The sequence below is a fragment of the Cimex lectularius genome, unplaced genomic scaffold (assembly GCF_000648675.2).
Source record: "Cimex lectularius strain Harlan isolate CLEC.00 unplaced genomic scaffold, Clec_2.1 scaffold111, whole genome shotgun sequence".
Lineage (NCBI taxonomy): Eukaryota > Metazoa > Arthropoda > Insecta > Hemiptera > Cimicidae > Cimex > Cimex lectularius.
The window spans coordinates 1224728-1252618 of NW_019392681.1; the positions used below are offsets into that span (position 1 = coordinate 1224728).

Here is a 27891-nt window from a genome sequence, read left to right on the forward strand (position 1 = left end):
TGTAATGGTAAAGTCTAAACAGTTTTGAGAATTCCGTCTTGGAAGATGGATTGAGCTGTTGCTTTGGAAAAAAAAATGAGTCCATACCAATTTTCTTGACTTCAGGTTATATACATATAAAGTTCGTTTCAGCTGGACTGTATAATATTCTATTTAGGTTTATCTTAGTTTTCCCATCGTCTTAACAATTTGTTAATGGTGCATTTTTGTCGTTCCTTTGTTTATTTATGGGAATTATTTGGTCAAAGTAGCTGCCGATCTGTCTCATAGATATATATAGTTTTTCCAATTTTCCCCGGCTGCGATTCGGGATTTGATGAGACGGCTAATCTCTCTCGGAATTGAATAATGCGGGCCATCAATAACCGACCGGGGGCCGGGTGCCTAATCATTGATGGTAGTCGGCCTTTGTGCCGGGCCGACCGTTGATGACGGCGAGGAGAAAGGGAAGAGGGAGAAGGACGGAGCTCAGGTAATACGGAGCCGGCACTCGGCAGTCAGTTACACTGCTGACGTCCAGCAACGAGCAACATGCTCGGCCCAAGGATTATCCTGCCATTCGTGCTCTCAGTTGTCTTCGGGGCCGGGATCGCCCTCTGCCACAAGTGCGAGAAGATCACAGTACCCACGTGCACAGAGCTCGGCTACAACTTCACCGTCATGCCCAACTTCGTAGGACACGAAGATCAACTCGCTGCAGAACGAGAGGTAATTTGGCAATTTTTATACTCCGCTAGCTTTAATTTTGGTTAAGACTAAACATCAAAAGCAACTCCTATGTATTTCGTAAAAAAAATATTTTAAAAAAGCAATACACAAAACGATTGTTCAAGTGCTACAACTCTCTTCCTTTCAATCAAAACAAAACGTAAAAATATCTAAATAAAGTATAAAAATAAATATAATACTTTAAAAAGCAGTAAATTTTAAGTAAGTAAACAACAGTATGTTTATAAAAACAGTCATTTATTTCATATTTTCATTTCTTCTTGAGTTGATGCACCTGTAATTTGGTCGTTTCGAATTTTTTGAACCTGCAGAAGCATTTCGGCTTCTCGACAGTTTCATTGGTGGGTCTATCGTGTGTGATCAAAACAGCGAGGATAGAAAGACCAAAATGATCGTAAACGACCGAGCTCCTTTCTCCTTTAATCACATTTCGAGAAATGTATGTAATCCGGTATATGATTAATACTGACTACAATATAAAATGTTGTTTCAAGTCATACACAACCCTTTACAAGCTACCCACTACAATTTTACAGTTGCTGTTTGTAATAGTTTTAAATGTTCAAGTACTTTTTTGAACATCATATTTCTTTGAAGTTTTTGAATTACGAACGACAATCGTAAATTTTTACTGGGTAGCGTACAAACATAATACATTATAACAATTAACAACACCATCAGTATGTAGGCTTTTACAGTTATGATTTGTAAAAAATTTTGATATTCAAATACTTCTATTGTGGTTATCATACTTCTTTGAAAATTGTGAAATATATTTTATGATTCAATATTTGATTAGCCCGGAAAATATCAACAGTATGCTAGAATCTAAAAGATGTAAGATAATGAAATGGAAAGGATTTTTTTCCAAAATGTATTCCTTACAAAACTGTAAGTACAGATATCTCCAGTATTTATCACCACATTGGCTACACTAAAGTTAGTAGTCTGCCCAGAAAAGTTTATAGTTGTCTTAATAAAAATTTAGTAGTCGTATAATTTTTTACGATTATCATAGTTTAAATATTCTGAAATATCTATAATCCACAGACAGCATCGACTGTATAAGAACTTCAGCTGTAAAGTTTTACTGGGTAGCGTACAAATTTAATACTAATGTACAGCAGTTGAATTTGTAAAAATATGAGATATTATCAAATTAAAAAAACAATATCAACAGTATTTCAGATTCGTCAAGAAGTGGGAAAATCAAAAGGGAAGAGTATTCAGTTTCAACATTAATTGTGAACTGCAACTGTAAAGTTTTACTGGGTAGCGGACAAGCATAATTCTGATATCAGAAATATTTATTACAGTTTGTACAACTATTCATTTTGCGGGCTATCCTGTAAAACTTTACAGACGTTGTTCACTGAAATTCCTACTGTCTATTGACAAATATTAATCATGCAGTAGTAAGTCTTTATCTTAAAAGTTATGCAATAGAAAACTCATACTGTTGTGCAACACTGATTATTTTGTGTGGTGATTAGTGACCGTTAATCGATAATTATTCAGAAATCGTGAGATGCGGTCTGGTGTGATGTAGGTTTCAGAAAAACATTTTCTTTATTGTGCCAACGTTTCGATCTTTATTGAGATCATCTTCAGGGCCTGGGATTTATAAACAATGTTTACATTTAACAAATACATTTAGGATGTGGAAAAGAGAATTTATACAATGCAAAATATATTTTTTATATTCCATATTTCTACTCACTCAAAATGTTTGCCTTCTGTGTAATTGTGCCATTCTTGCGTGTCGGGTTGAGAGTGCCAGTGAGATTTTTCTGTTTTATGTTTATAAATTCACTTTTCCACATCCTAAATGTATTTGTTAAATGTAAACAATGTTTGTAAATCCCAGGCCCTGAAGATGATCTCAATAAAGGTCGAAACGTTGGCACGATAAAGAAAATGTTTTTCTGAAACCTACATCACACCAGATCGAATAACTATGATTATTAATGATGATTCTTTTGATGTTTTCGACTGGTTTATGGTTCTATTGTCTAAGCACGCGCACTGTACATATTAAGCCCGGTAGACATCGAAGTATCATTGTTTGCTCTTTTTCGACTAATAAAGAAAATTTGAATGAAACAATTTGAAGCTCGTCGCGACAATTATTTAACAGAGGGTGTAAAAGAATTAAACAATATCATTTTTTACTATGAATAAGAAGGCCAATTGTGTATTTAACTTGATCACCCCTGATTACTCAGATCAGCTTATTTTCGCTGTATTCTTTCGCGTTGCTCTGTTTACACTTCAGTCGTTTGTCTGTGTTTTTGTTTATACTCATTGGTAGGTACTAAACAAAAACGTTTTTCTTGCTATTAAGCCTGCGATACCCTGTATATTCGGGATGAGGCGCGTGTAGAAAAAAATTCCCAATACTCTTTATGACCAGACCTCCTACAATTTAGCCCTCCGGGTCCCCTTTTACAATGGTCATAACACGGTTTACGGCTAGGGCCCATTCAAAATCATCTCCCCCTTGAGAGGATGGGATTTTATAGTTTCCTGCTTTAAAACGAACACTTGTCGGAGGCGTGAGTTAATTGAACTTTCAAACTAGTTTTCCTTTGGCGAAAAATTGAACCAGGCCATAAAACAGAGCATGGCCCATTCCCTGAAAAGTAATGCAAGTATGGAAAGCAATGTAAGTTAATCAAAATGTGAAATATTTTTACCTGTAAATTAGATTGAATATAGTTAGATAAATTATTAGTTAACTTAGTTAGATAGCCTAGAGATCTTTTGATGACCAGCTTGCACCCGATTGTAAAAGATCTTTACCAACGCAGAAATTCCTTTAAAACTCTTTACTTTGCTTGATCCGAACTAATAGGAGTATTTAAAGGTGATAGAAATGACATTTCTGCAATATTGCTATCTGGAAAATATCGCTGAAGAGTACATATCAGTCAGAGGGCAAAATGTGGAGAGATGGAAAAAAAATAACCTGCAACTCTCAACAGCATTGTGGGTTCAGCGTGTCTGCTCTTATATCATGTTTTCAAAACCTATGTATGTCAAAACCTACCAATTCCACCAATTTGGATTTTGTAGGAAATATCATGTTACATTTCAGGTTAAAAGGTTCTCCCTAATCAAGGTGGAATCGAGTTGTCTCTCTCTCATAAATGATTTCGAGATCGTAAAATGCTAATATCGAGGGAACAGGCGGCCGCCGTAAATCGTGAAACGGGCCAATCTTCTTAAGAGGCGTCGGAATCTTTTACAAGGATCGCCTTTGGTTTAAAACTGGATGGCGACCGTTGAAATTTCGGTTTCCGGTGATATGTGCAATTTTCTCATTCCTCGCGATTCGAATCGAAACCTGACCCGATCGAGGCCGGTTTTACAGAATTGGAAATAGTCGCATTCCGATTCACAACTGGTGGCTGCATAAAAGGGTTCTGGAAGTGCTGAAAGCAAAGATAAAAGTAAATCCGCCGCCGGTCGCGATCCCCTGCCTTTTAAAGTCGTTTTAGACATTTCGCAAACAAAACTTGCTCCAGCTCTTACTTGTCAACAAATATGGGATAATGGGCACCAAGAAGAAATTGGTAACTACTGCTGTAATAATCAATGTAAATAACTTGAATTGCTACTTTTATTACAAAGTACGTCTGTAAAGTTTTACTAAGTGGCGCATAAAAATAATACTAATATGAATACATGAGGGGGAGAAGTTCGTATTTTAATGATGTTGATATAGAGTATATTTGCAGACTACGAAGTAAAACTTATTAATATTTCTCAAAAGACAATAGGAAATTCAACGAAGACGACTGTAAAGTTTTATTGGGTCGCAAGCTAATTGAATAATTGTCCAAATTGTGATCCTGTTGATATCAGTATTCTTTTTGCATGCCGTACAGTAAAACTTTACAGTTGAATTTCTTCTCAATAAATTGTGAAATGTAGTATTCATCCCTTTTGAATGTCACATTTCTTGACTATTCTGAATTACTTTTGGTTTTGTCTGTTCAATTTTATAATATCTCAAATTTTTACACAATTCAACTGCAAAGTAAAGCAGTATTAAGTTTCTACGCGAGCCAGTAAAACTTTACAGTTGAAGTCCTCAATAAATTATGAAATCTGGTATCTTCCCTTTGGTTGAATGTGACATTTCTTGACGGTTCTGAAATATGTATGTCGATATTGTCTGTTTAATTTTATAATATCTCAAAAGTTTACACAATTCAACTGTAAAGAATATCACTATTAAGTTTGTTCGCTACCCAGTAAAACTTTACAGTAGAATTTCTCAATAAATTATTAAATCCAGTATTCTTCCCTTTTGAATGTCACATTTCTTGTCGATTCTGAATTACTGTTGATATTGTCTGTTTAATTTTATAATATCTCAAATTTTTACAAAATTCAACTGTAAAGTATATCTTTATTAAGTTTCTACGTTACCCAGTAAAACTTTACAGTTGTAGTTCCTAATAAATTTTATTGTTATTAAATTTTTATATTTTATAACTGACAATTCTTTACTTTTCATTATCATGCTTTTTAACGGTTCTGAAATACTGTTGGTATTGTCCGGGCTAATCAAACATTGGATTGTAAAATATATTTCCCAATTTTCTAAGAATTATGGCAATGAAAAAAAGTCTTTGAATATCTAATGTTTTATAAACTAAATGTAAAGTTTTCCTAGCAGCCTGCAAACTGAAGAGGCTGGAATGATATTGTATTATTTGATAGTTACCCCATCATCTTGGTCTGTCTGAAGACGGAGAAATGCCGAAACGGGTCTGAATTAACAAAAATCAGCGAGAATAGGCAGACAAGATGATAGGTAACTATCAAATAGTAGGTTTATCACCTCGCAGACCACAGAAGAAAATCTCTCAAATAATATTTGGTTTGTACACTACCAGTAAGACTTTACGGGCTGTAACATGGGTTATTGTTTATTTCATTAAATGTGATTAGTCAACTTGTCGTATCCGATCATTTTAAATTTTTATTCTCCTTGTCTCACACATTGAATAACAAAACAAAGGCAACATTTTTTGTAAAGCAAACGCATCTGTAAAGCTTCACCAGACAGTCACTATAGTGTTCTTCATATTTCATATTTTGACGTTATAACATCAGTGTTTATACTGATTTGTAAAAAAAAAATAATAACAATGAAAATTGAGACGGTAAACAAAATAAACCTTTTAACAAAGTGGACTTAGTCTAAAATAGTATTTTTGTCCAAATCTTAAGCTGGCAGCTTAACATGTTTCCGGATATTTAAAACGGACAAAAATTTGTCTTTTTAGGGCATCATTTCACTAACGTACCTCGTTGGATCGCCAAACAGCGAGACCATAATCACTTTTTTTAATAATTATTCAGATATCGTGAGATGCGGTCGGGTGTGATGTAGGTTTCAGAAAAACATTTTCTTTATCCATCCACCACGATAACCAACGTTTCGATCTTTTATTGAGATCATCTTCAGGGCTCAAAGTGTTTGTCTTCTGTGTAATTGTGCCATCCTTGCGTGTCGTGTTGAGAGTGCCTTTTTAATAATTTTAACCTACATCAAAAATCATTTGATCTGTTGGTTTACTGAAGATTAACGAGATGAACTTTGACTTCAGTTTATAATAATAAACCTTTGGCTGTACTATTTAATATATTTTTGCTTTGAATATTTTTCTTCTGCGGAAGTTTTATCAACAAATTAAAAGACTAAACCGATTAGGTCAGTGTCCTCTTCTTTGTTTTGCTGTTTTCTTGACTCTGTTTATTACACGTCTTTCAGAAAAGAAGCAAAATAAACGCCCTATATGATTTCATATATGGCTAAAAATTACGATTTGAAGAATTTCTAATTGGATTTTGTTTTCTGTATATTTTTTTTTATTATTAAGACTGTTCCTCAGTGTTTATTTTCCATTTATTTGTCGTTTTCTTTTGGTTAACATTGTCAGAAAGAGTTGATTTCCACGGGTGGGATAGAGTCGAAGGCCAGCTGGGAATGTGAGCACCTCGGAGGCGAGAAGATTGTGAGCAAGGCTGTAATTAGGACAGGCCAACACAAAACGACCAGGCCAGAAAACATGGATAGAGAGAGAAAGAGGGAAGATGAGAAAAAGAAGAAACGAGACTCACTTCACCCGAGGGCAAATGATTTATTAAAAGGCCATTAATGCCAGTTTTATAGCCGGTAGATTCGAGCCGTGGCCCTCCTTTCCACCGGTGGACGTTTATTGCGCTTAATGATCAAACAGGATTAATGACGGATTCGGACGAGATACCATCGCGGCACGGATAAAAAGGCGCATTTTTATTATCCCTTTAATCCCTTTTATGGCCTTTGATAAGGTGTCGAGTCGAAAAATCGATTCCTGAGTTTACACAGTGCTTTACTATCTTTTTTTCGAATGTAGCGGTAGCCGGTACCGGTATTTATTTATACTGAAATGGCACCGTGCGCTTTTCTTATTTCCTTATTTATGCACTCGATTAATATACAATTAAAGAAGCCAACGTTTCAAACCTCTCGAGACAAAAAAAATTATAATTTATTACCGATTTATCACAATAAACTAAGTATTTCTACATAATGGAGTGTTATCGTTTTAAACTATCAATATTTATAGCTTTACTATAGGAAATAATGTAATTTAACAAGTCAAGCTTGAAATGTCAGTAGGATAAGGCGAAAACGTGAGAAAGAATTTAACAATAGATGTCGGAAATTGTGTGTGGGGGTGTGAAATAATCTCAACACCTTTGGCCTCAAAACATTAATTAATTATAATAAGTATCATTGATAGAGAAAGACATGCAAAAGCAAAACTATAAAAATAATAACTACTAGAGAACACATATTAAACCGACACTGGGTCGATCACTCGCGGGTTTTTGATGTTACTCTAACGCGTTTCTGCTTTCCGCCATCTTCAGCGAGGAACAGTCAACGCGAGTGTAATGGAGTCAGTAAGTGACCAGTATCGGTTCAAGATGTGTTCACTGACTCACAGACCATCAACTTTATTTGAGAATTAGATTAGTGAAGAAAGAAAAGAAGTAACGAAGAATAAGTGGAAGAAAGCCGAAAAAGATATTGAGAAGAGAAGAAAATGGGGTAGAATGATAGATTAAATAGAAAATGATAGACAGAAAAAATAGAGTTAAGTTCACTACTTCACGTGGTCCGCTTGACCAAATAATATCTTTCAATTAATTAATCTTCGTTTAAGGTATTGGTTGAGAAAAAAATGAGTGTCACAAGCGGGATCTGAACCCACGACCTTCGGCTAAATACGCCGCTGCTCTACGTTGTCACGAGAGCTCGTGGTATAGCGGCGGCGTATTTAGCCGAAGGTCGTGGGTTCGAATCCCGCTTGTGACACTGACTTTTTTATCTCAACCAATACCTTAAATGCAGATTAATTAATTGAATAGAGTTAAGATTGGTCGTTAGATTAGATAAATCGAATGATAAAGGTATGTATGTATGTACATACAAATCGGATGTAAAGAGAAAGACAAAGTAAATTAAATTGAAAGAGAAAAGAAAAGGAGAAACAATTATAAGGGCGTAGATGAGTTATATTGATTGATAGAAGAAAAATTTATTAATTGAGATACACGGGCGAGGGAGAGAGAGGGAGAGAGAGGGAGAGAGAGAGAGAGAGAGAGAGAGAGAGAGAGAGAGAGAGAGAGAGAGAGAGAACGTCTCGCATATGCATAGTTGTATATTTTTATGTGATTGTGGATCAATTAAACATTGAAAATATAATTTGGTTGTTACCGATCATTTTGTCTGCTATCCTGGCTAGGGTCGGGCAAATTAATAAAAAATAAATAAGTGGATCCCATTTGACAACAGCAGTCTCGAAATGTTGTATATTTTGATAAATATGACAATATTTAGGATAGAATGTACATATACTGAGAGTTATGATTGATTATTTTATGGTAAACAGTAGGATCAGTTTGGAAATATGTTAGTTTGTTCATGTTGAAGTTTGGCTATTTCCGATCATTTTACTATTCCTGTTCGACATTTTGCCTGGGAAAATGGAGAAATGCCGAAACGCGTCTGACATACAAACCCAGTGAGAATAGGACCAAAATGATCGACAACGACCAAATTACAGGTTACTCACCTGGCAGGAAACAGATAAGCTATTTAATAAAACCTTTAGTATATTGATTATTTGTGGATCGTGAGGTGCGGTCTGGTGTGACGTAGTTTTAGAAAAACATTTTCTTTATCGTTGCCAACGTTTCGAACTTTATTGAGATCATCTTCATTTGCGTTGTATTCCTTCATACACGACACACAAGAATGACACATCTACCAGAAAACAAACACTTTGAGCCCTGAAGATGATCTCAATAAAGATCGAAACGTTGGCACGACAAAGAAAATGTTTTTTCTAAAACCTACGTCACACCAGACCGCACCTCACGATCTCCAAATAATCAATGGCTAACCCTCACTAAGCACCACACACTTTAGCATATTATTTTCAATTGTCATATTAATGAATACGAAATTTTATTTTATTTATGCGTGTGCATATGTTTGTTTAAATTGATAACAGAAGAATTTAATTTTTGAAGAGGGATCGGAAATAGTGAGCAGTAAGAGACCGCGCGGATACAAAGGAGGTTCTGTATACCCACTTTACAGTGATTTTAGATAAATGGGTTGTAATCAAGAAAGGTTTTTTTCTATGGAAGCAACCTGTTCTCTAGTGCAGGTTGAAACCCCTATTGAACCCTGGCATATTGACAACTCGGATTAGACAGGAATCACTATGACAAAAACAGACCTTTTTTTTCTCCTTCAAAAGGACTTGAAAATAAAGCCCCCCGTTCTGTATTTGCAGGGCGGCAGAGGCCAATTGTGTGCCTTCGCCCTCAGGCTAAACCCGCTTATTAGGGGTCCTTGCCTCTTACCTGACCAATTGCCACTTTCCGTCTCGCTTTATGCCATAACCATATTTTTCAAGGAGTCTATTTGGAACTCGCCTCCCAAAAAAGGCCTTTGCGACTTCAAAGAAAATGACACGCTGGACCCATTCCGATCCTATTTCATAATTCGTCCCTTTTGGAAAATTCTATTTCGATCAACCGCCGTTTTTATTTTGATTTTTTACGTGTTTCGCGAACATTCTAAATTGCTTTCAAAGGTTAATGCACACGCTGATTAGATCTCATAATTACGATTTTGTGCGCAGAAAGGGAAATGTCACCTTTCACACCAGGAGTCGGAGCTACAGGTTAAATGCATTATGTAATTTATGGCATAGGATGTTACCAAACCCTAAAAGGCGAGCTAACCTTTCCCATGTTGCTTTTCTAACTGTAGTTCACCGGTATATGTTACGCCCAAAGGTCCCAGGCCTTTTACTGTTTCTGACTTTTAAGACAGCACAATGAAAGGGACGAACAAAAAACAAATACAATTACAAACAAGCCCGCCTGTTAAGATGATCAAATCTACTTATTGGCTTTGATCGGTCGGACACTGTTCATTTCGCCAATTCAGGGTTATAAACATAGAGATAGACAATGCGCCGAATTCATTCCATTTATCCATACTTCACCCAAGAATGATGTACAGAAGAGATGTCTTGTCCTCACCCTGCTTATACCCTTAATCAACCTCTGAAATATCCAAACGCGCCTAGCTTACCAAAACAGATAGGCCGACCTGTTTGACCGGAAACGACCAAAATAAAATATGAGGTAGTTTTGTTCCATTCTACTGCATTTTCAAACATGTCAACCTTTTTAAGCAGTCTAATGACACGAATGACTTTTAGCAGAATGTTTCTACCATTAAAAACCATTTTTCAATACGACATAAAGCCTAATTACGAAAATATAATGATACTAGATTGTTTGGTGGGCTGATTTATTTACTTATTTTCTGATTGTAAGGCTGGTTAGTCCGTTATCGAATTTTTATGGAATCGTTTATCCGGTTGCTTCCTTTAATCATTTATTTAAAAAAAAAAGTGTATATATACATCTATTCTTCTAAAACAAGACATTTTTCGCAAAGATGAGAGAAAATGTGTAGGCTGAGGAACAAGACTTATCTGAATTGCTAAATTTTTGATTTCTGGTGTTGATGTCGCTATGTCACCAATTGGATCTGCCAAACTTGCTAACAATTCTAGTAGTTGATCTGTATATTTTTCTCGTGTATGTATAGGTTTATTGGGTTTTGTAGTAGGCCAAGTTGGACAGAGTGGAGCCAGTGTCCTTTGTTTCTATAATTTTTTTTTAAATACCTCGACCTGCTTATCTCCCTGCCTAAAGATATAGAACGCGTTTGAGAGATTGAACTAAGTTCGTTTAAGCAGACTTGGATACGACCATATTTAATTTATTAATTATTGGAGGATTTCATCAGCTTGAGTTGATTTCAATGGCCATCTGGACATCCATCCAGACCTGTGGAATAAACAATAAAAAACTATTCAAGTTAGTTTCGTTTTCCATCTGTGCGCTTTTCTCGTGTCTTGTTTTTGTTGGTGTTGTGCAACTACAAGTTGGACGATGTGGAGTTTCATTTTTTCTGTCGATTGACAAAATAACACCTCGACCTGCTTATCTCCCTGACTGACGTTACTGTGGTATCAAACGAATCTGACAAGCTAAATCGAACAAGGATTTAGTCCTGGATGATCAAAATCAACCAAACTATAGTAAAATTATGGAAGGATTTTTACAGCTTGAGTTGAGTTTCATGGGGTGACTATTCTATATGGAAATTATACATTGAGGCCTGTTTAAAAAAAATATTTTTAGTATCTGCGTTATCTCGTGCGTGTATAGTTTTACCGTTTTTCTGCCGATTGGCAATACAACTAGGAAGGAAGGACACATTGACAAAATTGATACTCTACTTTGACAGTCCTACAGGGAGGCTAATACCAGGATGATCGGAATCCACCAAACTACAGTATTAATTGTGGAAGGATCTCAGCTTGAGTTGGTTTCACGGACCAACTATTCCATCTGGACATCCATTCAGACCTGTTGTATCCTGTGGACTTTGAAAGAAAAAAAAATGAAGCACACATTCCGATTCTCCTTTAATTTCAACGCTGAATGGTCAGCGAATTTTGTACGGTGGCCGAGCAAGAACGAATTTCCTGGAGGTCGGCCGGACTCCACAAACCCGTAACTAACGACGGCATTGAGGCGTTCTGGGCCTTTTTTCGGCCCTGTTGTTATTTACCTACCTCAAATCCGGTTGTCGTCAGCCGTGTACAGAAGGACCGACGAACAGTACTTGCATTCCACCCGGTTTTATCCCTTCCTGTTACTGATCGTGACTCGACCAGCTTGAGACACCCTGCCGCGTCGAAATCGAATGTGAGGCAATTAATAATTAATAACATATAAATAAACAACCAAGGGAGTATTTTTTCCATCGGATTAGGAGAGAGGTACATTAACAAATAAATAATGAGGAGTACCAATGGTTGAAATAGTTTTCACGACTTGTGAAACGGTTCCCACAATTCAATATAAATAGTTGGGCTGAATAAAAATAATGGGATTTTCTCCTTCGCACGACCTTATTTAACTGAGGATACAATTATTAGAGAAAAAGATACGGGTTTTGTTTTTTCACGACACTATCTCTGAGAAATTTCGCTAATTGGAATCGAGGAGCATTTGTGGGCAGATTAGTTTAATCATAACTGTTTCTGGACCGCCTGGTTTCGCTGCTTCTCCGCGTACTTTACAGAAGGAATGCACAAAACGAACACACCTTTGTTAAAGCACAGAACAACTACACATCATTCAACAATAAGTCATATAATAATAAATTTTCCCTATGGGATGATATTAAAAAAATCTAGCAAAAATAAACATAAAATCATAATTTTTCATATAAAAAAACTTAATAATTAGTCAACTTATTTATTGAATTAAATAAGGACTAAGTTTAATCAAATGTTATATATAAAAATTTCTTTATAAAAATTGACCTTATCCTCAATTTTGATTGATTATAAACCTGAAATTCTACATTTTCATATAATGCAATTAATTAAGGTTTTTAGTTGAGATAAAAAAGTCAATGGCACGGTGGGGTTGAGATGGGAAGTTAGTGTCCGAGTGGATCGAGGTGACGATAGCTCAAGTGGTAGAGCAGCGGCGTATCTAGCCGAAGATCGTGGGTTCGAATCCCGCTCGTGCCATTGACTTTTTATCTCAACTAAAAACCTTAATTAATTGTAATATATTAATTGGTCAAGCAGACCACGAAAACTAGTGAATTTTTATGTAAATAATTCTGTATTTAGTAATCAGATTTTTTCATCTTTTAAAATCCCTACAAATTAATAAATAATGATTAAGTTTAACAATATGTCATGTGAAAATTTTTGAATAAAAATTGACCTTCCCCTCAATTTTGATTTGTTACTAGTCTAAAATGAATTAAATCAAAATTAAATTATTGATTAAATAATCTTTTTATGTAAGATTTTGGTTGAAATGAAAAAGTTAAGTGTTTCGAGCGGGATTCGAACCCACGACCTTCGGCTCAATACGCCGCTGCTCTCACCACTTGAGCTATCGTGACGGCGGTTAGACCAGCGGCGTATTGAGCCGAAGGTCGTGGGTTCGAATCCCGCTCGTGACTTTAACTTTTTCATGTCAACTAAAACCTTACATAAAAAAAATAATTAATTGAAAGAAGTAATTTGCTCAATAGACCAGTAAATATAAGGATTTAATGATTAAGTTTAAATTTGCGTAGAATATCATTCTGTAATTTAGTATACGATTTTTTTCTCGTTTTAAAGTTCCTACAAATTAATAAATAAAGGTAATAAAATTTAACATATTCTCATAAGGAAATTTTCTTAAAAACAAAATTCGACCTTACTCTCCATTTTGATCTTTTCTTTCTTGCTATATTGTTTGGTACTGGCCTAAAGCAAATCAATCCATTTGATTTGATCGAATCTGAATTTTGAAATAAACCCAAAATCTATTTTACCAAAAAGAAATTTAATTACGTTTCATTTCGAGGTGAAACGCTTTTGAGTCAAAATAAATGTATAGTCCATTTGGATTTTTGGTTCCTGATTTTTTTTTAAATCTTGGTATGCCCATCCTTGTTGATTCACCCTTCACCTTAAGATGGTGAATCTTTCACAGACGGTGGTTGGTCTGTGTGTTTTTTGTCAATCTACCCTTACATACACCCAAACGTATCTGACGGACAAAACCAGCGAGACTAGACAGACCAGGGTGATCTAAGACGATTATTAACCTATAATTTATTATGGATTTTAGCTCATAAGTCAATATTTATTAAATTTCGTTATATTAACCCTTGATTTAAGTGAGAACACTGACAAAACAGCTATAAAAAAAAGATCAATTTCAGATAATTCATTCCTACAGTTTAAGTGGATTTCAGATCACCACCTCAATATTTTTTTTCCAGGATTTGATTTTTTTTTCTTGGACGGTTTTGTATTCCGTTCTGCCACCTCCGCGAAATGCATGATTTAACATGGCCGAGAACAAACAGCGAGAGGCGACGGACGAAGTCGCCCGACAGCCCATTAAAGAAAATAAATCACACCGAACTCATAAGATGAAAGATGTTATTCTTGAGACTATAGCCGCCTTTTTATATTTTTCTGTTGGATGACAGCTGCAGACACTCCATCCGCTTGATTATTATTAGCCGTTTTTTCTCAAAACACCTGAGCCCGATGAGGACATCAAAGAAACCCCCACCTCATTGTCGGATTATAAATAATCAATATAAAAATGGTCTGGTCTATTTTTCAATTCAAATAGTTTGAAAACGGAACCGGCGTAAGCGGAATTAGAAGCGATCGAGGATTCTTTCGTCGAACAGATTAAAGAGGGACTTAAGTAGGATGGCCGAAAAGGCTTCACGGCTATCTCACGTCGGGATCTCTTGTCATCTCGATCTAATCGTTTTAAATGTAAAAACCCTCTTTGGGATCAAACGTTGCGTGAAAAATACGTCGGACATTCGTTAAAAAATCCCGGCACCGTTTCGGAAATATCTTTTGATCTCTCTTCATTAGCCGGGAGGAGTTATCGGCGGATTGGTATTCAGGATCGGCTTTAAATAGCGGAACGGGAACGGGCCCATCGCGGCTGGCTTCATTCAGATCAAGCCTTTTCATACTTGCACGAGGACATTGCCTTGTCATCCAGTCAATCGCCCTTCAATACCCGTCACGATAAACTAATCAATGGGCACTAAAAGTCACTCTAAAGACTAAGAGAAGGACCTATAAACAATTTCTTTAAAAATTGCCCAAAGCAAACATATAGAATAAAATTAATTGACAAATATTTTCTTGCGATTTGTTCATTTCCGGTCGTTACGTTCAAGGTGGCACGTCGGTGGCCGCAACGGTAGCGCTGACACGGCACTCATCACCCTAAGGTAAAGGCCCCGTGTTCGAATCCAGCTGCCCTGCATCAAACCCGACATATTTACAAATGTCCCCCCCCCCATAAGAAAACACCGGCACCTTGAGGGTTGATACGACCTCCGCTGTTGCGAACCCTCGTTAAAAGAAAAAAAGTTTAAATGTGTGAGCTTTCGTAAACCTCTGGTGGATTCGAACTATTTAGCCCCTGGCTCTTTTCGTCTGTCAGATGCGTATCTGTTTTCGCCATCATCAATAGTGATTATGTGTATTTGTGATTTAAAGGGAACTGTAGTTTGGTTGTTTCGGATAGTCCTGCCTATTCACACTATTTGATACGAGCCATCTTCAGCGGCCAGGTTATATGCCGGGAGAGGCAATGCTCGGAGCTCTTCCATTTATGCTTATTTCACGAGTGTTATAAGCAAACGGTTAACAATAAAGTTATCCTCTCACCGTGTTTATTCCCTAACCAACCGCTGAACCTGGCTTTTGTAATGTCTTTTGACAAGACCGGGAAAATCGGTGGAGGTGAACTACAGTTTGCACTTTGCATTTACACAATGAATATAATAACAAAAAAGTATAGACCAAACACCGAGGATGGCAAAAATCTAGCGATAATAGACAGTTTATCATGATATTTTATTTACTTATCCGACATAAACACAAAATCAGGCTATACTATAAAACAGAATTGCTGCAGTAAGCAAAAACAACCTGAAGCAGATGATGTTTATAAACTTTCTTGCTCAGCCCATCTCAGAAATCCAAAAATGAACACACGTGTGCACAAAACTGAAGAAAGGCTTATAATTATAACGATATTAACAAAGACGTACGAAAGAAAACAAGAACAATCACAACAGGAATGAGCACAACAAAAGCAACATAAACAAAACACACTGAAAAAAAATGGATTAATTAACTTATCATTCATTCAAATATACATACTAATTAATCATTTCACATAAAAAAGTGAAGAGTCAAAAATAAAGTTTATTAGATGGAGTACGTCTGGATGTATTGCATTTGTATCATCTCACCTACTTGTGAGTTAATGGATAAAATGCAAAATGTAATAATAAAGAAGAATAAGACTTGGTGCAGGAGTTTGTTATTGATGGGATTTTTGTAATCCCCAAGAAATAAACAAGATAGAAAAATAGCACCCACCAGCCGTAGAACTGGTCAAACTGAAAAGCTCGAAGTCCACACGACAAAACTTTCTCGTAAGCCACTCTCCTGCAAGTCAATTTCATGCTTTCTTCGTTTTGTTTTCGTTATGTACAATTTGCGAATAGCCTTTCTACGGTGCTTGTTGATTTCAACAAGAAAAAACAACTGTACTGCTTAAAAGTCAACACAAGATAAACAATCAAAGAACATTTTGATCTTTTAAGCACGATCTAACAAAGCATGACCTGGCATAAATAAATAATAAATTATTTATTCATTTTCTGTTAAGTTATATTGCCTATTTATCTGTATTCGCCTGTCTGCGTCTCTGGAGGCGTCTGACCGGACGTTCGTCGGCACCCTTTGACGGTACGATGTTTCCGTCCGGGTGTATGTTCGGAATACTTAAGTACTCTCCGTAGAGGATCTTCAACCGTTATTTTTGTTCTAAATGCACGGATAAATACTCCAGATTGACAGCGAGAATAGGCGGACCAGTTATAAATAGATCTTAGCAAATCGTTCAGACGTTTTGAAAACTGCGTAGGCACTTTTAAAGGATAACTGTTTTCCCCGCTAATGTTCGATGCTTTTTTAAAAGGCAAGACTGCTTCTTTTCCACCGTACCCTCGTCGGTCGTACTTCCAAAACAGGATGACGGCCGGTTCAAGCCCAACGGGCGTGAACGTGCTCTTTGCCACCGGAAGTGGATGGCCGATTTCAATATTTTGTTCAGTTGTTTTAAACATCCCTTCGCCAAATCAAGCCCTATCTTCTTTTAAACATCGTGACCCATGTTAAATTGATTAAGCTCCGAGGGGGTCGTTAATTGAGTCAATATTACAAGAGAGTGCATGACGGATGAAGTCGGCTCACATCAATGGCCGCACAGCCTGCCCCCATCTCCGAAGGCGAAATTAATTAATTCCAGGCATCATAATACAGCTCACGTGGCTTTTAATGAACATATTATTTATAACATTATTAAAATCATTGGTTCGAGCCTGGGCGTAATGAGGGCTATTAAAGGAACCATTGGGTATTGATTGCTTTCCTGTAATCATTCGTTTTCATATTCCACCGCAGTTTCTCGTAATAGAGAATATAATGACAACCAATACAAGTTTTTTTAAATCAACAGTACAGTCATTGTAAAACACAATCAAAACCATTAGAACCCTACGTCTTAAAGAAAAAACAAAAACATTGTAACTAACCTAAAAGAGGACGGCCGATGTTTGGACTAATTCCCACATATTCAAAGGTTAAAATTTCTCTTATAAAAATCGTTTGAAACAAAAACAAGTCAGAAATCTCAAAAAACTTCAAACTTCTATTATTAACTAAATGTATGTCGTTACGAAAATACGATATCTGTAATTCCACCATCATTTGCTACATAATTCAGAATATTCCTCTCGATTTTGCGTATTCAGAAAATTTCGACTTAAATATTTTATTTGATCGCTATCGCTCATTTTGACCTGCCTATCCTCGCTGGGTCAGACTGTCTGACGCATTGGCATATCATCATGTTAAGTAAGCCTGCCAAGGGTATACGTAGGGAAAGGCACAGACCTACAACTGAAGATGATGAATCTCGTATTCATAAGAAACATCCGTTTTTATTATGGACCATTTGCTGTTGGTTTGCCAGGTTTTCGACAAGAAAACTGTCCTCGAGGAAGACTTCATCATTATATCATATCCAGACTACACTAAGTCCTCAAGATTAATAGAAGAAAGCCCTTGTAGGACTCCATCAACCCATCTTACCCCTTTTGTCCAAGCCCTCACTGACTGTCTTCTCACAATATGTATCATTCTGCTGGCGTTAGTGTTTTGTCAACAGATAGATAACAAAGAACAAATTTCTAATATGTAGAGGCACGTTCGGGACACAAATCAATAGAAATTAAGGTACAAAACATTATTCTTTGTATACATGAATGAGAAAAAGCAGTCAAAAGTTTAGCAAACAATTTTTAGCCTAACCTAACCCGTGCCTAAACCTACATATCTTAACGTATACCGAGTCTAACCATAACCCTAACCCTACCAAACTTAACCATTTCTAACCTAACACCCCTAGCCCTGCCAAACCTAACCATTCCTAACCTAACTTACTGTTAACTCTACCAAACCTAACCATGCCTAACGTAATCTACTCCAAACTCTACCAAACCTAGCCCAACCCGTGCCTACTCCCCGAAAACACAAAATCGAAGACACAAAACTGGTCACTTGAAAATACGTGTTCCAGCCAAAACAGGTAGAACCATAGAGGTCCAGTCCAATAAATGATTATTCAATGATTTAAAGTAATGTGGAAACATAACAACTCTCCATATAACATTTTAGACTACCCGCACTGAAGATGGTGAGAAGTCGAAGCATATCTGAAAGGTCAGAACAAAGAGGAAAGGCCGACCAAAAATAACCGGAATTGAACAAGCTACATGTTCATCACCCTTCAGACATATAAACATTTCAATCACATAATTTGGTTGTTCCCGATCATTTTGATATGCTATGAAATGCGAAACTTCAAAATGTTCAAAAACTGTCAAACAGGTTCATCATTCCAGAGGAAATCGTGTACTTTCGTGTTGAAACAGGGTAAGGCACGGCAAAGACTTCTACCAATTATACCAATTTCACCTGTGTTAATGTCGAACAATGTATTTGGTTAGTACTCGACCTACTTATGACCCTGACCAACCTTAAAAATTCGTCTGACAGATGGGAAGTTGATGTACGAGTGGATCGAAGTCACGATAGCTCAGGTGGTAGAGCAGCGGCGTATCTAGCCGAAGGTCGTGGGTTCGAATCCCTCTCGTGCCATTAACTTTTTTTCATCTCAACTAAAAACCTTAATTAATTGTAATGTTTAATTGGTCAAGCGGACCACGAAATTAGTGAATGTATTGTTATAGTTCATAGCTTAGTACTGTTCCTTAAAAAAAAAGACTAAAAATATTCGAAAAATCCTCCTTTTTCTGGATAAGATAACAGATCAATTGAATAAGACGAATTGCGTCTGAAAGACAAAACACGATAGTATGCTAGCTAGGATGAAAAGCCAAAATCACCTCGCAGACCTCAAAATCATTGGCTAGTTGGCAGTTAAACCCTCATTGCTGGGATGTGTTTTGTTATTTTTCTATCCCATGATTTTTATCTTTTCAAGTAAGAAATTCGATTCCTTTTATGGCGGTTGTCTGTCGTCTCTGGAGAGTGACCAGTTTGAGCCATCGTCATTTCATCAGTACTTCTAACATATTCAGTTATGTACATATTACAATTTTAGAAGAGATAAGAGCTGTCACTGGACTTGTAGGAGAATTCGGTTTGCCAAGGTCAGTAGGCCGTAAAAGGGAACTGGGATCACTGACTGCCCGCTGGAATACCTGACATGCCTATGTCTTCATGTATGCAATTAGACGTCGTCGGGTCGTCATTTGATAAAAAGGGAAAAGTTAGATGAAAAGGATGACAAAGCGAGACCGGCCCGAGAATTAAACGTATTTGACAAAAAGACGATTAGTTATTTTGTTCCCCGGGAAGGAAGACGTCGGACCACTTTGACGTTTCTTTATTTTTCCCCCCGTGGCCTAAACCTTTTGTGCCGGGAGAGCGTGAGAGACTCCGCGGGATTGGATACGCTCTGTCCCGTGAAATCGGGAGGCTCCGAAACCCCCGGAGGCCACTAATGGCTCCTGTTGAGCAGCGACGTCTTCTTCCTTTTTCACGGGCGTTCTTGCTTCAATGTTCTTCTACGTAACCACGAAATCGAGGAAATTAAGGGAGGAAAATTGCCACAGGTCATTATAAAACAATCTATCACTTTAGTTCTAGATGGAACAAAAGGCGAATGAATTAAGGGATTTTCGAATCGTTCAAGGATGAAAAAAATTCTCCTCATAAGTTCAATAGGCGTATTTAAGTCGGTGTAACACTGGATTTATAAGTGAAGCGTATTTCTGTACTTTACCATCTTCAGTGGTTGTTCCGTATGTTTTGTTAACCATTAATGTTTGTTGGAATAAGTCTGGGTTTTTCAGTGATTGATCTGGTCGGTAGTGTTCGTCAGTTTTCTTCTTTTTATAATAATAATAATAGTAAATTGAATCTCATTAATATTAATTAATTATTACAAGATATACATACATTACAATATTTAGTTTGTTGAAGGCGTGAGGAGCGGTCGAGAATGAAGTAGTTTAGAAAAACACCTTTCTCATTTTTTGCCGATGTTTCGACCTTTATTCGGGTCATCTTCAGGGCATAAAGTGTGGTGTTATTCTTGTGGCGTCATATTGGTTCTGTGTCACTAAATAGCTCCACACTTTATGCCCTGAAGATGACCCGAATTAAGGTCGAAACGTCGGAGAAAAAAATGAAAAAGGTGTTTTTCTAAACTACCTCATTCTTGACCGCACCTCACGACATCAACAAATTACGAAACAACACTTCATTAAGAAACACACAATACTTAGTATAAATAATAGCATAATTCTTAAACAAATGTAAAAAAATTTAACTCGTTAACATGGGTAACTAGAAATGATATCGAGCTAGACTTTACCTTACCTTTTCGGAGACCTGGCTCTAAGGAAGTTCAACAGGAAACCGTTCTTCATTGTAAGTCAGAAATGCTACAGAGACTTTACAGGTGCCTTTTCGGACACATGACATCTCACTAAGTTGGACCGATGACTGGCTTTTCTTCCTCAATATTTAAATAACTCATAAATAATGATCCCTTAATTTAAATTTTAACTCGCTTTAAGCCGTAAGCCGGAAATAGTTTGGAGATAGACTTTACAGATGCCTTTTCGGAGACTTGTCACCTAAGGAAGTTGAACCGGAGACATTTTGGTTTTTCTTCTACAATGGTTTATCTTTGAAACTCAGCAACAAATCATCCCTTAATTTAAATTTAACCTTTTTATACCGTAAACACTGACATTTCAAGGTAATCAGCCTTTTTTCAGATGCGTTCGAATTTTTGTCAATTTCATTGCGTTGTCTTCATATATTTCATGTTTCACCTATATTTCTGAGCAATTTCTTATTCGACATTGCCATAAGTATGTAAAAAAGAAAAATGCAGCAACATTCTAGCAATTTTACTTTATTGTTTATTGTGTACAGTGTCATTTGAAATGTACATCCATCCAGGCAAACTTTACAGAAGATATATGCTGTTACGGCGAAACGAAATAATACATTATGAAAAGTTTTTGCGTTTTTTGTGCGCTTTTGTGTAAATCGTCGGTGCATTCTACATCAATAAAAATTAACAAGGGTGGATCATCATCCTTTGATCTCTTAGCAGGAACTTTTCGAAAGCAAATGCTGCATTTTTAAATATATTTTCTTTTTAAATTGAAAAGTTTGTAGTTAAGATTTTTTCAGGTCTTCTTGTAAATTGGTCAACTGTGAAATTAGGGGCTAAAGAGATTCCGAAACCCACTACCCACATTGTCATTGTCTCGAGCGTACCTAGTGTACGATGCTTACAAATGCACCCGCATTTTTGGCTCATAAAAAATCATGCAGCTGTTGGAATGCTGATTGGATTTTGCCGAGTTATTAGTTTAATGCATCGTGCACTTAATGGGGCAGGGATTTTTTTTAACATTCCCGGATCTTCGGCTGGACGATTTGAAAAATGCCTCCACCTCCTAATTAGTCGGACCGAAAAGCACCGGTAAAATGGATGTTAATAAACCGGATGACGGTTGCAGAACGAGCTTGCTTTTTAAAGAAGAAACGGCGAAAAGAGAATGAAGGATGGCCGGTCCACAAGCAATCAAACATGTTCTGACTCAGCCGTGCCGACAAGTTCCTTTTTATCCCTTTCTTTCAAACCACATCTCATATACTCAGAAACGAAAGGACCTTTACAACCCCGAAGGAGTAAATAAATTAATTCTAAATTCTTGTATGCAATCATTCCTCTGTAAAGGACGTCTCACATATATGGAGTTCCAGCTAAGACGTGCGTCTTATTAAATTTATTATAAAATATAAAAGTATAATGAGCTAGGCAAGTATGTCCCAAATAACCGTTATTTACTCGTATTATCTAGGAATTTAGGACAAATTGTTTTGTGTAAAATATTAATATCTCAAGTCTGATGGCTCTAATTTGAAACTAGTGATTCAGATGTTTATTTAAAATCCACGCAATTTCAACTCTCGATATAATTCTTCAAACTGTTCAAAACAGACCAAAGATCGAAGAAATTTTAATTAGAGTAACCAGAGAAGATGAAAAATTGTACGATGTACCAAGAGGGTTTATACGCCTTTGAATACGCTAAATGCGCCGCTGCTCTACGTTGTCACGATAGCTCGTGGTATAGCGTCGGCGTAGTTAGCCGAAGGTCGTGGGTTCGAATCCCGCTCGTGATACTAACTTTTTTATCTCAGCCAATACCTTAAATGCAGATTAATTAATTGAATAGAGTTAAGATTGGTCGTTAGATTAGATAAATCGAATGATAAAGGTATGTATGTACATACAAATCGGATATAAAGAGAAAGACAAAGTAAATTAAATTGAAAGAGAAAAGAAAAGGAGAAACAATTATAAGGGCGTAGATGAGTTATATTGATGGATAGAAGAAAAATTTATTAATTAGACCCACGGGAGAGAGAGAGAAAGAGAGTGAGAGAGAGAGAGAGAGAGAGAGAGAGAGAGAGAGAGAGAGAGAGACCGATCATTTTGGTCTGCTATCTTGGCTGGGTCGGGCAAATTCCTGTTGTTGCAAATTAATAAAAAATAAGTGGATCCCATTAGACAACAGCAGTCTCGAAATGTTGTATATTTTGATAAATATGACGATATTTAGGCTAGAATGTACATATACTGAGAATTATGATTGATTATTTTATGGTAAGTAGTAGGATAAGTTTGGAAATAAGTTAGTTTGTTCATATTGAAGTTTGGCTATTTCCGCTCATTTTACTATGCCTGTTCGACATTTTGCCACGCTCTCTTGCCCTTCACCCTGTTTATACCCCTGACCACCCTCTGAGAAAATGGAGAAATGCCGAAACGCGTCTGACATACAAACCCAGTGAGAATAGGACCAAAATGATCGACAACGACCAAATTACAGGTTACCCACCTCGCAGGAAACAGATAAGCTATTTAATAAAACCATTAGCGTATTGATTATTTGGAGATCGTGTGGTGCGGTCTGGTGTGACGTAGGTTTTAGAAAAACATTTTGTTTATCGTTGGCAACGTTTCGATCTTTATTTAGATCATCTTCAGGGCTCAAAGTGTTTGTTTTCTGCGTAATTGTGTCATTCCTGTGTGTCGTGTAGAGAGTGCCACACGAAGAGATGAAAAATTGTACGATGTACCGAGATACATATATATCTTACATATTATACGTATATAACATATACGCCTTTGAATATGGCGAAAAGGTTTCTGTGCAGTTTTTATGCACAGCCCTTTTGGATTTTGCTAAAGAAAGAGAGTCTCTTTTACACGGTTCATTTCAGTTAATGGCACACAGACCAACCAAAGAAGACAACGTAAAAAATGGAGTGATTCGGTATCTTGCCTCTCCCTGTTTATAACCCTGACCAATAAGGATAGTCAGTTGTTGATCGGAGACTATCAAGCTACCCCTATAATTAATAAAGCCATTTGCTCACACACAAACCCAGCACTTATTTGGTTTTTAGATCAACAAAGTGTCACAACTACAAAATTTCTTTGTCCTACGTCATCTTGGACGGTTGAACCAATATTGTCACCATTGTTTGCCAAGAAAAAAAGTACAATGATATACAATAGGTTGAAGTGGTTCGGGATTTTAAGGCTAGTTAGAAATGAGACCAAAAAAAACTTAAAGTAAAAAGTCCTGATATGCAATTGGACTTAAAATTGGAATTGTCATGCTTGATCGCTTGAAAAAGTCCCCTCGATAGCCTTCTATTGAAAGGAAGCAAGAAAACCTCTACAGTAATTTCCTTCAACCCTCGATCTTTTACAAATTCTCAATGAAAACATGTACAAAAGTCCACATTTAATTCAATTTGATCTTTGATAAAGTTCTTTTACTTTTATCTAATCTTCTTTGTGAAAGGTGCCGGCGGAAGGAGCAATTAAAGAGGCCTAAAAAAACCGTTTTAATATTCCCGGCTCTGACCTGGGAAGGCCTACTAATTCTTTTTTGTCCCTTCATCGGCTATTAGATGTCTATTTGCCCTGGGACTTGGACATTATAATTTTTGTTTAATAAATCTTTCGATGGGGCGAAATTTCACAGGTTTTTGTCTATTAAAATCGAAAAATTTCTAAACGGGCGAACCGCCTCCATTAACTAAATGAAACTACATCTGTTAAATTGGACTACAAGTTATAGCGATTTATTTATTAAATAGATGCAGATTCCATTTCTCAATTACACGAGGTTCATTATCTAGAAAATTTGTCATGTATTGGTTTTATTGCCTTTTACTTCCATTTGATTACTTTTTTAATTCCGACCTTGTAATGGTCATCCTCTTATGGTCACATGCTAGAATAATACCAACTGGGGATTTATGAAGTAATGTTAATAAAATATTTTCACACTTGGTTTTATAGACATATCTCTTTGTAATGTAGTTAGATTTGCAATCTTTTCCTTTTAACCGCTGGAAAACCAACTACCTTCATGAACCCTCTTGAACTTTCTACATTCGAAAAGATTAATTACACACGTTGAGGAAGGCGGTAATACCACTTTTCAGCCTGCGTTTTTTAATTAAGGTAGACACCTGCCTAAAAGATTAGAAGAAGATACAATCCTCTTAATTACAACTTTCTTATTTTTCACTTTGTTGTTACCCTAATTAATTTGTTCGGATAAAAAGACCTTTCACTAATTGGAAGTGCAAAAGAGTTTCTTAAGGGAAAATATTTGTCTAAGGTGGAATGGTTGTCATTAAATATGTACCAAAATTAAAATATATTTGAAGAAGTCTGTCGGCTTATTTTTTTTAAATTAATATTGAATCTTCTAAAAACTATATTTTTTAAGCTTATAAACTATATGTATAAAGCTGTGAGATACAAAAATCGCTTTTAAATTAGACCCCAATTTATATAATAATTTAATTAAGAGACCAACTCAACATCTGAAATATGTACAATAGAAGATTTTGTTTCTCAAGTCTTTTAAAATAAATGTGTTTGGGATTTGGTTTCTGGTCAGGTAGAGAAAGAAGTAGATTCTGTGATCACTTGCCAAGCTTTCGGCCTTTATAAGATCATCATCAGTGCAGTATCCTATTTCTCATATTAACATTTCAGAATGATGAAAAAAACCTCAACTACGAGGTCCGAAGTACATGGTTAAGTTGAAATTACGACAAGTTTTTTCAATTTTTTTTTCAAGGAGAGTGGTCTCCCCAAAATTTAGGTCCAGTCGATAAAGAAAGTCACACATAACGTTTTCTTTGTCTCTGGACCTGCATTTTGGGGACACCACTATCCATGAAAAACTTTTCGTAATTTCAACTTAACCAGCCTCATGTACTTCGAGGCCTTGTAGTTGAGGTTTTTTTTGTCATTCTGTAAAGTTAATATAAGAAATAGGATACTGCTCTGATGATGATCTTATAAAGGCTGAAAGCTTGGCAAGTGATCATAGTCTATTTCTTTCTCTTCCTGACCAGAAACCAGATCTCAAACACATTAATCGTCGTGGTTAATTTCTTCTTCAACAAAATAATTTCAAATAAATGTTTCGTTGAAAAATTAGCATAATCATATATTGTCTATGGTAATATAAAATGTAATTTTTACCATGTTTAGATTTGATGAAAAGCCAATTATTAAAATTACTGTTATTTTGTTTCAGCTTAAGAACTTTATGCCGTTGGTTCACTACAACTGCTCGAGACACCTGAGGTTCTTTCTTTGTTCTGTGTTCGTCCCGCTGTGTTCTGAACATGTTGTCGGAGCGATACCATCGTGTCGTGGACTGTGCGAAGAGGTGCAGAACGACTGTCAGCCAGTCATGGAAAAGTTTCACTTCACATGGCCGTCTCAGTTCAACTGCTCGAAATTCCCAGTCGGGGAGAAAAACGGGCTGTGTATGCAGTTTCCAAATGGCTCCGAGAAGAAGGCGAGCTTCGGATCGAAGCAATGCCCTCAGAATATGACATTGACGAGGGACCCTTACGAATGCAGTCCCACATGCGGCAAGGATGTGGAATTCACAACTGAAGAAAAGAGGTTCACGGAGAGATGGAACACATGCTGGGCATGGCTCTGTTTTGTATCTACGCTATTCACGTTGTTAACGTTCTGGGTCGACCCTAGAAGATTTAGATACCCAGAGAGACCTATTGTATTTTTAGCCTTATGCTACAATGCAATGTCTATAGTTTATATTGTAAGAGGTGCAGTTGGGCATTCTATCGGCTGTGTACCATCTTCAGAAGGATATGAATCATACATAGCAACTGATGGCCTTGAAAGTGCTTCTTGCACTATAACATTTCTTGTCTTGTATTATTGCGGGTTATCAGGAAGTGTCTGGTGGGTCATTTTGGCAACTTCTTGGTATCTATCCGCTGCGAAGAAATGGAGCAGCGAAGCATTGTACGGACTGGCGACTTACTTCCATATTGCAGCTTGGGCAGGACCAGCAGTCGCGGCACTACTGGCTTTAGCACTCCATCAAGTTTCTGGAGATGAACTCACTGGGCTTTGCCGAGTAAGTGATGATTCCGTAGTCTGGCTGATTGCGCTGCCTCATGGATTGCTGCTTCTGACCGGATCCGTAGCTGGTGTCTTTGGAGCTGTCGCTCTTATCAACGTACGTTCGGAAATTCTAAAATCTGGTGGGAGCGCAGCCAAACTGGAGCGTCTGATGACAAGACTAGCAGTCTTCACAGCTTTATATGTTTTTCCTGCGCTGGGATCTGTGTTCTGCTCACTGTATGAAACACTTTACCGTCAAGAAGACGTCATCTGCCTCACAGACAATTGTACACCACCTTCACCTACAAACAACATAGAAGTCGCACTTTTGAGAGTTTTCCTTTCTCTTGTCATCGGCATCTCATCAGGAATGTGGGTCTGGTCGGGGAAAACATGCCGGGCTTGGAAAAAGCTCTTTACTTCCCCACACAAACCACAGCCTCTTCCTTTAACAAGAGTCTAATAATACTCTATTTTAAATTATTTTACTCAATACTACCCAGGAGATGTCTTTCATATGCAATTCTTATTTTATCCTGTAAATACAACTTTTGCTCTTAATCAATAATTGTATATTAAGCATATGAGTTCGTGCTTCATCCATAATCGTATTTGTTTCTCCAAAACAAAAAAAAAAACCATAGAAACATCATCCTAGAAAATTTTTCTTAAGTAGTATTGAATCATATCGTTTTGCATTTATTATTAACAGTTTATTTTCATTATTACACTTTTTTTATTAAAAATAACTACTACCAGACTTGGCTGATCTGCTGAAAACAACTACTGTATGCAGGTTATTAATTACTCAAT

General features: G+C 36.7%; 1 protein-coding gene across 1 annotated transcript; it reads left to right on the top strand.

Moving 5' to 3' along the window:
• Window positions 1-302: 302 nt before the first annotated feature.
• LOC106668647 (frizzled-10-A-like) lies at window positions 303-27716 on the top strand. Its single transcript, XM_014397586.2, has 2 exons — window positions 303-708; window positions 26231-27716. Exons 1-2 carry the CDS (start codon window positions 532-534, stop codon window positions 27539-27541), a joined length of 1488 nt encoding a protein of 495 aa, XP_014253072.1. The 5' UTR covers window positions 303-531; the 3' UTR covers window positions 27542-27716.
• The last annotated feature ends 175 nt before the right edge of the window (window positions 27717-27891 follow it).

What these genes read in the sequence shown, in the direction of transcription:
- LOC106668647 (XM_014397586.2), top strand. Translation starts at nt 532, where the DNA reads ATGCTCGGCCCAAGGATTATCCTGCCATTCGTGCTCTCAGTTGTCTTC. An exon ending in AACTCGCTGCAGAACGAGAG is followed by an intron (nt 709 to 26,230) that starts GTAATTTGGCAA and finishes ATTTTGTTTCAG; the next exon opens with CTTAAGAACTTTATGCCGTT.